Raw genomic sequence first — 12,577 nt, forward strand, 5'->3', positions numbered from 1 at the left:
AATATCCCGGCAGGGGGAGCCCAGCATATAAAGATACAAGAAGCATGAAGGAGAAATGTCTTTTCAGTTTGTGTGTGTGACCTGATACAACAATGGTGACAAGCCTATCAGCTATTACTGTCCCCATATTAATTAATTAATGGCTCAGAAACCAAATGTAAAAAACCTCTCTTCCTGCCAACTGCTAGTTTTGATCAGTTAACCACACAGTGGGGGTTTGGGGGGGGGTGGGGGAAGGGAGTGGCCTCCACAAAACTGAGCACATACATATATTTCTTTATTAAGAAACACACAATACTTTCCCCCACTGTTTTATTCATGTGGACAGTTCTAAACTCATGCCATTCATGTATTTTTTTTTCCTGTTCTCATTTGGTCTGTTTTCCTAAAAAATAATACAAAACACTCCACAAATATTTTAGGAAAATTAGCAAAAAGTTAAGCAAGTTGAACCTGCCCGATATTACAGTTTAGACAATGAGATTGTTGTAAAGTACGAGATGCTGCTCCACTGAATCTTCAGGCCTAACAGAACACAAAGCCTGTGAACCTTTTCTGCACCTGTGTTTTCTGACCTCTTTCTCCGTTAAACAATCACATGGCTAATCATTTAGGAAGCCAACGGCACACGTAAAGTGGAATCCAGGGACCGCCAGTAACTTCATCGTGTGATCTGTGGGCATCCGACCGTGTAGAACGGTTTATTTCAGACATCAGGAAGAACAGTGATGAGGTCGGTGAATGGCACTGAGCTCATGAGGCCTTGGCTGGAGGACCTAGAGATTCTGAATGTTGAGAGAAGTCCTGTGGGGGAGGGACAGGCCATGGCAGCTCTCATCAAGCGGCTGAAGGGCTGTCAGTGGAAGACAGATTAGAGCAGTGGGTGCAAGTTGCAAAGAAGCAAATTAAAACTTGATATCAAGAAAAATGCCGATGGTTGGCTCACCATCCCTAAAGGCATGTCAGCAATATAGCAGAGGCATCTATCCAGGTGACCATGGGGGAGTCGCCAGACTCTGAACATTATGAGTATTCCAATTATGAACTGAATTGACTCATTTCCATGTTGTCCATAATCCACAAAAATCCACTGGAATTAAGTGGTTTTTCACATGCTGCTGCTTTTTCTTCTATGGTAACTAGGTATTTGGAACACTATACACTGCGAATGTGACAAGTGTCCACTGATATTTAACTGAAAATTACTTAGGCACTTGGTCAGGGTTGAAATGAAGTTAAAAATACTGCTTGGGGGAGCCAAGTGAGGCAGAAGTGGCCGGCAAAAGGGCGGATTTTCAAGAGCCCAAAACAATGGAGCTGAGCCTGTGAGATCGTGGGTGTGTTTGCTTCAGAAGAGCTTCGGCATTTCGTCAGGGAGTGAGGGGCTTCACTATCCCTTCCTTTAAGAGCAAAAAACAATGTGTTTTCCTTGAAGATAAGCATTTTTTCATCCAGAGCTTTATACTTCTTTGGAAAGTCAACGTTCCTTATTAGTTATTTGTTATGTTGGAGTCCTATGTTGGATCCTTAACCAAACTAAGAGAAAATTATCCATCCTCTTCTACATGTACAGATCTTATTGGAAGAGTTTAAGATGACTCCAAAAAGCTGACACTAGGCCTCATTCCATACCTGTAAAATACATCACTGAATAAACAAAGTAATAATACTGATAAACATCTGGAGAGAAGCAGAAACCCAAACCATATCTGTAAATGTTCAAGAACCCTAATGAGAAGTAACTTTTAAAAATAAAAATAAGAAAATAAAGTTTACAAAGGCAGGAAGATGTGAATATTAAATAAAACCTATGCTTCAATTAATTTCCAAAGGCAACATGATTAAAAATTCATAAGGGCACCTCACTGGTTAATGTCTTTAACTCAGATAAGAGGCAGTAACTTATAAGATTATGTCCCTTTCAATTGTATCTACATTTGTCTAAAATAATATAAATCTGCATGCATGACATTTCAGAATAGTTTAATATTAATTATATTCCTCTTTTACTGACACACTCCTCTAATACCTTGGGATGGTGTGAAAACGAGCCTGGGTTATTGAAGGCTCTGACAGTGAAACATGTGCTCTGGCGTGTCCTATGATGTCAAGAAGGTTTCAAGTCTGGAACCAGCCTAGCTGAGGGTGGAGTCTCAGTCCCTGAAAACTGGCCACAAAGCGATGGGCTTTTTGGAGTGCTCACAAGGAAAAGTGATTTGGTTGTTTCCATGGAAACCATGTGTACTGAAGCAGGGGCAGAAGTGGGAGTGCCCAAACCACTGAAATCACATCTCATTTCAAACACTGCTGTGATGTCTGTGCGTGAGGGTGTTAAATGTCTGACCACGACCCTTTATCCATTTAATGTTAATAGAAATGAGTGAATTCTCTCCTTATGGCACAATGAGTTTCAGAAGCTGATTCCCATGAATTATCCCTGGATGACTGAACCACTTTAAGAATCAGGTATCATCCCCACAATGGGATTACCTTTGCCTTTAAATTATAAGCAGATTCCAAAGGCTTTGTTCTACTGTTTTCTCACTATCTGAACCCAAAACAAGCCACACGGCCTCTTTCACCTTGTTCTTAGGGACAGGAACTAGGCCTGTGATTTCAGTGGCACAGGGGACTGGCGTGTGAGTTCCTCTACCAACACAGGTTAGCACCTTCTATGGCAAATTATAGTCTGAGAAGGCAAAGAGAGACACAGCCAGACTATCAGCATGTGAACATTTCTGGTTCCGAGGCTTGTGTTCTACCCATGACACCACACTGCCTCTCATCTCTTGTTCTTCTCTGATGTCATCTTCAGCACCGCCCAACACGCGGTGCATCCTAGGAAGTCAGTAGAGCAATGACAGGCCATCATCTGTAACCGATGAGTTAGCTACCAGATTGATACAGACCATTGTTTTCTTTGTTTTTTTTGTTTTTTGCAGGGCAGTGGGGGTTAAGTGACTTGCCCAGGGTCACACAGCTAGTAAGTGTCAAGTGTCTGAGGTCGGATTTGAACTCAGGTCCTTCTGAATCCGGGTCTGGTGCTCTATCCACTGTGCCACCTAGCTGCCCCAATAGACCATTCTTTATCACCTCCTTGCAGAGAGTCTGGATCACCCATCACCCATTTTAAATTCCAAATTAGCTTGCTCCCAAGGTCATATTCTCTGCAGCCTAGCTGGATTCTTAGGAACACAAAGCAACCATGGTGACCTTACAGTAGAGAATGTCCACTAACAATGGCCACCCTACAGCTGGCTGGGAATTTAGGGAAGGTGAATATTAGACTTGAGAGGAAGAATGCACAAGTGAAAGTGTACCCATTTCTTGGGCAAGAAAGGAAGAAGTCCTAAACAATTCAGGGAAAACCCTACGTGGCCAATGACATTCTGGAGGGGCAAGCAGGAAGTCCCAATTCCTGATCACCCCACGAGAGCATCAATTGCCAGTGGTCAGTATACACGGTAAGTGCTTGGCCAGAGGAGGTTCCTACATTGCCAAGGGTCAGGAGGATGCATTACAAAGACAAAGGTGTATCTGGAGACTGTACACTGCTGTCTATCATCCAAAGCATGGCTCCCCTCCACTTGGGGGGGAAAATGAGAGATGTCTGGTAAAGGGTGGGAAGCAAGGACTGACAACCAAACCGGGTGGACATCTGTGATACTGCTTCAGAGACGGCCCCTGTGCAGAGAGGTGCATGAAAAGGCAGGTGACTGTAGCAGGGCCGTACACTGCATGGTCTTTGGCACAAAGCTCCCCTGCTCCACCAGACCTCTGGCTCCAGGGGCCGGGGCGTCTGCCCTGGGAGTCACTCCGTGGTCTTTTTCCCCTTCCAGCTCTTCTCTCGTTCTTCAAGTTCTGCCTGAGTGAAGGCTGCTGGTCCCCAGTTTGTAATTAAGTGAGGATTTTTTGAACCTGAAAAACAAACATGTTTATACGCTAGCTTTTATATTCAGTGGTATACTGCACACATACAAGTTACAGGCCTCACATCCCATTACAGTCATGCCTGGAAACAAAATGAAAACTTGCTTTGTCCCCTCCCTGAATTGCCACTCCTGGACTGCAGAAGGTCATATCTCTGATCAGCAGAGCATTTCCCCAATTGAGAGGCTGAGGCTCCCAGGAAAAGTCAAAATGAAACTACCATAAAGAGCCTTGGTTTCTACTATATCTGGCCAAAAGGACCCTCTAGAACAGGGACTAAGCTGGGCTCCTTGAACTTGGTTTTTTCCCATTTTTCTAAGTGTCTTTCGGTACAGCATTCCCTTGGTAACCATACGTACTTTATCCCATGCATCTGGAGACACTATTCTGAGAAGCATCCACAGGCTTCCCCGGACTGACAACGGACTTGACACAGAACAGGTAAGGAGCCCTGCTCCACAATCACACACAGCCCCACTGAGGTTGGCGCCGACTTCAGAGAGCCCTCACCTGGTTCTATCAATCGAATGAGCCCCTCGTGCTGGGCCACCTTGTCCTTCCAGCTCCTGGTCTTGCTGGCTGCCATCTCTAGCTTCTTTTTCACTCCCTGAAACAAAGAGAATTGGGACTTTGATTAGGCAGATGAGTTTTCCAGATCTGCACATGCATTCTCCTCACTCTGACAAAAAGGCCGTCAGAAAAAGCAGTTGGCAATCGGAAAACTGAGTGACTTTCCTCGGTCAGAGCAACGGCAGCTGAGATGCAAAGAAGCCCTCCTCAAACACCGCTCTTCCCCAGTCCCTTAGAGACTCAAAGGTCACCTCGTCCAACAGCCTTCCTCCAGACTCCCAACTTTACTCTGAATCAGCCCCCTCCAGTTTCCCAAGGAAGACATTCACCCTTGCCCTTTCCATACCCAAAACACTCAAAGCAGCTAAAAATCGGTCCACGGGACTTCAAGCTCAGTGAATCAACAGGAGCCTGCTGAAAAGCCATGATAGCTCTGCATTCACCCCAAGAAAAAGGAGCAGGAGCAGCTGCTGTGTGTGCATGGCGCTTCAAGATTGTGCACTCCACCATTACGTAGACTGTACACATTCTCTACACCTTCTTCCCATCTCTCCCACTGTGAGCCTTGGATCCCTAGCACAATGCACACAGGAGACACTTATGAAATGCTTGTTGATAGATTTCTAGGAACCTAAATGTAAAAGGGAAGAGGGGTCTGGGAAGATAGAAAGGTTAAAGGAATGATGGGTCTGAGTAAAGGCTTTTTTTTTTTTTTAAAGTGAGGCAATTGGGGGTAAGTGACTTGCCCAGGGTCACACAGCTAGTAAGTGTTAAGTGTCTGAGGCCAGATTTGAACTCAGGTATTCCTGACTCCAGGGCCGGTGCTTTATCTACTGCGCCACCTAGCCGCCCCTGAGTAAAGGCTTTTAAGAAAAAGGAGCATCTATCATTATTAGCCATGTGCCCCCCCACCAAAAGATCAACGAACAAAGAAAAAAGTCCATATACACAAAAAGTACTTACAACAGCTCTTTTTGTTATAGCAAAGAACTGGAAACTAAAGGGGTGTTTATCAATTGAGGAATAGCTGAAAAAATTATAAGAATGTCATTATTGTACCATAAGAAATGATGAAAGGGATGGTAGAAACCTGTGAAGATTCATATAAATGGATGCAGTGGGAAGTGAGTAGAGCAAGAAGAACAATGTATAGCATAACAAAAACATCATTAAAGAAAAAATTCTTGGAAAGACTTAAGAACTCTGATTAACGCAAAGACTCATCACAACTCCAGAGGTCCAGTGATGGAGATGTTTCCCATCTCCTGGCAGAAGGGTGAAGGGCCAAATGGACAGAGTGAGACATATATTTTTGGACTTGGGCAATGTGTGAATTTGTTTTGCTCAGCTATGTTTATATTGTGTTTTTCCCTTCTGATGGGGGTGGGGGGATTATTTTAGGGGGAGGCAAGTGCTATCCTGGCCAAAAAATAAATAAAAGAGGATCACTAAAGCATCTTGAAAATTCATAGAAGGAAAGAACCAATTTTTAAAAAGAATGCTGCACAATTATAAAGGAGAAGCACAGCTCAACTTCTTTACAGAAATGAAGGTCCCCAAGGTGTGTCCATCACACATATTTTCAGGCTTTCCCAAGATAGTGATCAGTTCTGCTGATTTTCCCCCTCTTCTTTCTTTCTTTTTTGTCTTTAAAAATGCAAGCTCTGCACACCCTTTGATCCAGCAATACTACTACTAGGCCTGTATTCCAAAGAGATTTAAAAGAAAAAAAGGAAAAGGACTATTTGTACAAAAATATCTACAGCAGCTCTTTCTGTGGTGGCAAGGAATTATAAATTGAGGTGATGTCCATCAAATGGGGAATGTCTGAACAAGTTGTGGCATTATGATTGTAATAGAATACTACTGTGCTGTAAGAAATGATGAGCAGGCTGATATCAGAAAACCTGAAAAGACTTACATGAACTGGTGAAAAGTGAAGTGAGAAGCAGAACACTATACACAATAGCAGCGATACTGTACAATGATCAACTGTGAATGATTTCGCTATTCTCCACAATACAATGATCCAAGACAACTCCAAAGGACCATGATGGAAAATACTGTCCACCTCCAGAGAAAGAACTGATGGAGTCTGAATACAGACTGAAGTATACTATTTTTCATTTTTTTCTTTTGATATGTTTCTTTTTTTACAACATGACTAATATGAAAATATTTTACATCATTGCACGCATTTAAACTATATCAAAGTGTTTACCATCTTAGGGAGGGGACAGGGGAGGGAGGCAGGGAGTAAGAAAATTTGGAACTCAAATTTTTTTTTAAATGTTTAAAATTGTCTCCACATGAAATTGGGGGAAAAATTAAATACTATTAAAAATAAAAGGGGGCAGCTAGGTGGTGCAGTGGATAAAGAACCAGCCCTGGATTCAGGAGGACCTGAGTTCAAATCTGACCTCAGACACTACTTGACATTTACTAGCTGTGTGACCCTGGGCAAGTCACTTAACCCTCATTGCCCTGAAATAAATAAATAAATGAATGAATGAATGAATGAATAAATAAATAAATAAATGAATGAATAAATAAATAAATGGATAGATGGATGGATGAATGGATGGATTGATGGATGGATGGATGGATGGATGGATGGATGGATGGATGGATGGATGGATGGATGGATGGATGGATGGATGGATGGATGGATGGATGGATGGATGGATGGAAAGATAGATAGACAGATAGATAGACAGACAGACAGACAGACAGACAGACAGACAGACAGACAGACAGACAGATAGATAGATAGATAGATAGATAGATGGAAATGTTCTCTTTTTTGATGTTCATTAAACTCAGAAAAACATTTTTTTCCCAAAATAAGAAGGAAGCCTTAAATGTTTGCAGGACTGACTGTTCACTAGACTGAAGGACTAAAACTCAATCTAAGTGTTATTTTTGCTTTTGTCTATGTCCTCTCCCCCAGTTTTCAGGCTCTTATTTAAAACCGAGTCCCATCCTGAGCAGCTTGGGAGCCCAGGGGAGGCAGGCGCTCACCTCATACTGCTCCAGCGCCTGCTTCCTCTCCAGCTCCAGCTGCTCCAGCTGCTCCATCGCCTCCTGGAGGGCGCGTTCCTTGAGGATGCGCTGGTTTTCCAGCTCCTGCTTCTCGGCCTCGGTGGTCTGGATGGCCTGCTGCTGCTCCAAGTGCCACTTCTCCAGCTCGGCTCTCTTGGAAGACTCTTCTTCCAGCAGCCTGCAGAGGGGAGAAGTGGGGATGAAGCCGGGAAAGAGCCACCCGTCCCATCACATCTCCTGCCAGGCCTGCCACGGCCTGATAAAACACAGTCAAGGACTTTGTGGGAGGAGGGTGACAGAAGGGGGAAGGAGGAAGGGGACGGTCTTCTAGGCACTCAGGCAAAGCTCCCCGTCCCTGTGGGATTCAAGACCAAATGAGCATGCACTGCGGGGAACACGGTGAGCCATCAGGCAGCATCGGAGGGTGAATGCACCAGGACCATTAGGGACAGGAAACCACATGCACACACACACACAGAGGAGAGAACCTGATATGGAGAGGCAGGAATCACCACTTGATAGGTCAGATACAAAATCTGTAATTCCCCTAAAATAAACAGAAAGGAAATCGACAGGAAATTACAGGATCTCTGAGTCAGGCAGGATCAGGGGCTGCTGTAACCTAACTTCCCGTCCCGTGCGGTCATCCGTGCGGTCATCCGCTCTATTATACACGTCCCCGGCAGGGAGGAGAGCAGGTAGGAAGCCGTCTTGCCAGTGCCAGCCCAGTATCTGACACACAGTAGGGGCTTCATAAATACATGTTAATTTCACGTGACTCGCCAGGCAATCATGCTACTTCTGAACAACAGCTGTTAGAAAGTCTGCCCTCGTGCTAAGCCAAAGGCCAGCCTCCTAATCCCTTCCACCCTGGGCCAAGCTCTCCGTCTGCGCCGAGCAGCGTAAATCCATCCCTTCCTGCATTGGGCACCTGGGTCACAGGGTAACTGGGCACAACATAAATGTGGAGCCCTGCCGCAATCTTCCTCTAGAGGCCTTCAGGCAGCCCCACTGTCCTCACTCCCTAGTGGCTTCAGTTCCTTCATCGGCTCCTCACAGTCCGTGGCTCTAAGCCTCTTTCTGGATGCCCTCCCACTCTCCAGTGTCCTCTCAGGAGTGTGGTGGTCAGAAGCACAGTCCAGGAGAGCTCGGTCTAGGATAGAGGATACGACACCCCCCCACACACACACACACACACACTCTCTCTGACTCTGTATTTCAAGATCACATTAACTTGTCTGGCAGCCACATTGTTACTGGCACACACTGAGCTTGCAGTCCAATAAAACTCCAAGGTCTTTTTTCACATGAATTACTGCTAAGCTACCTTTTACCCATCCTGCAGTTATCTTATTTGGCAGCCTTGCAAGCAGAGACTTAACCACTCAACATGGGCAATTAGGATAAAAATAAGCCTGGCTACAAGAAAAAAAAAAAAAAGCTTATTTCCTTGATGTTTATCATCCTCACCATCACCAAATGGCATTAATTGCATTCAGCACACGGCCTTTGTTTCATGAGCTGAAACCAAGCAGATAACAAGTGCTTATCATCTGTCCTCTGATATGCACAGGTAGGGACAAAGCTCATTCAGCTGCTTCCCTAGTCCATGCACCTTACACGGGCACTGCAGCTGAACAATGAACCATGCCCAAAACTGAAAAGGAGGAAGGGAGCGACCTGGATTGAATGTGGGAACAGTGAAGCTTCTCCCACAAACAAAAACTCAACTGTTTAAGACCAATATTCTTAGGTTGTTGCTCTGTGGCTTCCAATTACATCAGCCTGCACTGGACCACGCTCCACTCTCACCTTTGCTGCCGACCTTCTAACTACTGTTGGGCTGAAAAACTGTTTTACCCCATCCTTTTGTGGGTGCTGCTGCTCCAGAATCTGTTTTGAGGCATTATTTAAAGTATTTTGGAGGGATCTGGGGGAGAACTCAGGCAAATCTCTGCCTTCTCTCCGCCATCCTATGACTGCAATGAGAAGCCATCTATCTATTAGGACACTGTGGTACTGACTAACCTAAGCCTTCCCTCTCTAATTTGTAAGCTATACGCTGTGAACACATCTGCCTTTCAATAATGTGTCTTTTACCCACGTGGTTAGCTCCTTTTACAAGATGCAGTAAAGTCAGAAAGATTTTGTTTACTTTTTAACTTTCCTTCCAACTTTATGTCTTTTTTTTTTTGCAAGTGCAACCTGTAATACACAAATATAATGTAGTTTAAACCCCCAAAAAAGTTTTAAAATAAATTACAAGCTTGGCCTTGCAAATTATGATTAACTTATTAAATTAGAAAATAATCAGCTTAAAGACCTGCACAAGCCACCTGATCCAGGCCTCTGCTTTCAGGAAGGACCTCCCCCAACAGCATGGCACCTCAGGACACTCGAGGTCTGGCCCTGGCTCCCCTGTTCACTCAATATTCCCCTCTAGGAACTCAGTTTTTTCCACATGTTAAGATAAAAGAAGGGCAGCTAGGTGGTACAGTGGATAAAGCACTAGCCCTGGATTCAGGAAGACCTGAGTTCAAATCCGGCCTCAGACACTTGACACTTTACTAGCTGTGTGACCCTGGGCAAGTCACTTAACCCTCATTGCCCTGCAATAATAATAATAATAATAAAAGATGAAAGGTTCAGACCAGATGACCTAGAGAATAATTCCCAGCTCTATGACTCTGCTTTTTTAAAAGAATTCCCTAAAGGGATTCCCTCAATCACCTTTCTCAAGGTTTAGCAACCTTAACTACCAAGCAACCTTTTCTTGTACATGAGCTAAATTCTTCATGTTAAAGCTTAGCCCTATTTTCCCTTCACCTCCATGTATTTTTTAAAAGAGATATGACTATCACACATTCCAAATAGGTTCCTGCCTCAAAAAAAAAAAAAAAAAAAGGCAGTCAAACAGCTCAGGATAAAGGGTCTCTATGCAGTAGACTGCTCGCCAAGTCGCTGTGCACAGAAGGCACAGTTTGAAGCAGCTGCTCTGCTGGGTCCGGCTCCAGGAACACCAGCCTGAAATCTCATCCTGCTGCAGAAGGAATCAGCTTTGCTGCTCAACACCCCTAAGCCCCCTCAGCCGCCTCCCCTCCAGCACAAGGCTCAGACTCCTCCAGCTAACTTCATTTTCCCTCAGCCACTCTGTGTGCTGCCTTCAACACCGTGAACATCATGCTCCCCCCTGCTGGGTAACCTCTGGCACTGACACACCCCCTTCAGCTTCCTTTTGTATGCTTTCCCCCATTAGATTGTAAGCCCCTTGAGGGCAGAGACTGTCTTCCTTTTTATTTGTATCTTTCATTGCTTAGCATAGAGCCTGGTACACAGCAGGTACTTAATATATGTCTACTGACTAGATGCCTTATTATATTAGTCCAAAAGATGTGTCTGTGCCCAGTTCCATCATGAATTACTTCGGGAGTTTCATCCGTAAAGTTCTAATTCTAAAAGTTGAAGACATCCCTTTCAGCCTCAGTGGGACTTGCATATGATTGTGGTCTTCCTTCAAATTTAACCCTAATAAAGGTTGTTGTCAGTAGCTAATAGGTCTCTTCTACAACCAAACTCCTATTTAACAAGAAAAAATAAAGGAGAAGATGGATCTGATCCGTGGCTGGACAAGAAGAATCAGACACACATCCCTGCAGGCTGCATATTAACTTAGAAAACCACAAATTGACATTATCTATGTCATGCTGTATTTTTTTAAACTTTTGTTAAACATTTGCTAAGCCCCACTTTGGGTCCTGCCTCACCCTGCCCTCCTCTGACGGAAAGAAATCACCTTGTACCTTGACAGTGGTGATTTTCTTACTACTGACCACAGCTTTTTCTAGGAGTTTGACTCCAAGAAAGGGAAGGGAAAAATAAGGTGACAGTTTAAGAGAGTAGAAGATTCAAGTGAAGGTTTTGAAAGCATTCTTAACCTTTCTAGGTCCTTCGATCTGTCCTTAAAATGGCTTTCAATCCCATTGCCGTCTTGCTAACCTTGGCCCCAGAACTGGACCCACACTCTACACCAAGCCTTAAGTCTCCTGCCCAAGAAACATCGTCGTCGCCTTCTCCTTCCCAAGCACCGTCTGCTCTCAGACTGACCAGCACGGTCACCGTTCTCCTCAAGGCCACTGTCTAGAGGGAGCCTTTGCCCAGAGTTCAGCTGGAGCCTGCCCGGCCTCCCAGGGAACAGAGCTCAATGTCAGACATCTCCCAGCAGTTATAGATTTGGGATCTGGGAACCTGAAGCACAGAACATGAGCCAGTAAGTCATTTAAAGAGAGGAAACACAGGGGCAGCTAGGTGGCGCAGTGGATAGAGCACCGGCCCTAGAGTCAGGAGTACCCGAGTTCAAATCCGGCCTCAGACATGTAACACTTACTAGCTGTGTGACCCTGGGCAAGTCACTTAACCCCAATTGCCTCACTAAAAAACAAAAAAAAAAAAAACCCAAACAAAGAGAGGAAACACACATCCTAGGCACAGTCACACTCTGGCGGAGGGCTGCTGGGATCCTTCAGAACCTTCCTGGTTTCTTCCACACTCCCAGATCAAAGCCCTGACACCCCTCTGAAAGGGGCTTCGTGCCCCCCTGTATTCAGGTAGGGGTGGTCTCAGATAACAGACACTTCCCACCACCTATATACAGGAGCCCAGAGACCGCTGGCAGATGCTTTAAGAAGACCCCAAGACCCAGGGAGGCATCAGAGGAAGACCCAGTGCCTAAAAGCAGAGATGGGTTGTGGGGGATGTGTGATCTGAATCTATCATTTCATTAGTACAGGAAACTCCCTCAGCTGAAAGTTCCCTGATGCAAAGAAGCAACCGAATAGTCATTTATCGTCTCTGAGACCTGCTTCAGAAAAGCAAAAGCACACACGTGCATTCACCTGAATGGACAGGGACTGGAGGGAGATTCCATAGAAATAGTGGGTGAGCTGTTGGTGCTGCTACCATGTCAGAATTGTGTCTTACTTAAACCAGTTTTGAGTCTGTGTCCCCTTTTTCTGTGGGGCTGATGAGAACATTTATC

General features: G+C 44.8%; 1 protein-coding gene across 1 annotated transcript in view; it reads right to left on the reverse strand.

Moving 5' to 3' along the window:
• Positions 1–259: 259 nt before the first annotated feature.
• SWAP70 (switching B cell complex subunit SWAP70) overlaps positions 260–12,577 on the reverse strand; it is a 74,304-nt gene continuing 61,986 nt past the window's right edge. The window contains 3 exon segments of the mRNA XM_043971973.1: positions 260–3,918; positions 4,441–4,537; positions 7,522–7,720. Coding sequence (XP_043827908.1) covers positions 3,812–3,918; positions 4,441–4,537; positions 7,522–7,720 — 403 coding nt within the window. The 3' untranslated portion in view covers positions 260–3,811.

This window comes from Dromiciops gliroides, chromosome 6 (assembly GCF_019393635.1).
Source record: "Dromiciops gliroides isolate mDroGli1 chromosome 6, mDroGli1.pri, whole genome shotgun sequence".
Classification (NCBI taxonomy): Eukaryota; Metazoa; Chordata; class Mammalia; order Microbiotheria; family Microbiotheriidae; genus Dromiciops; species Dromiciops gliroides.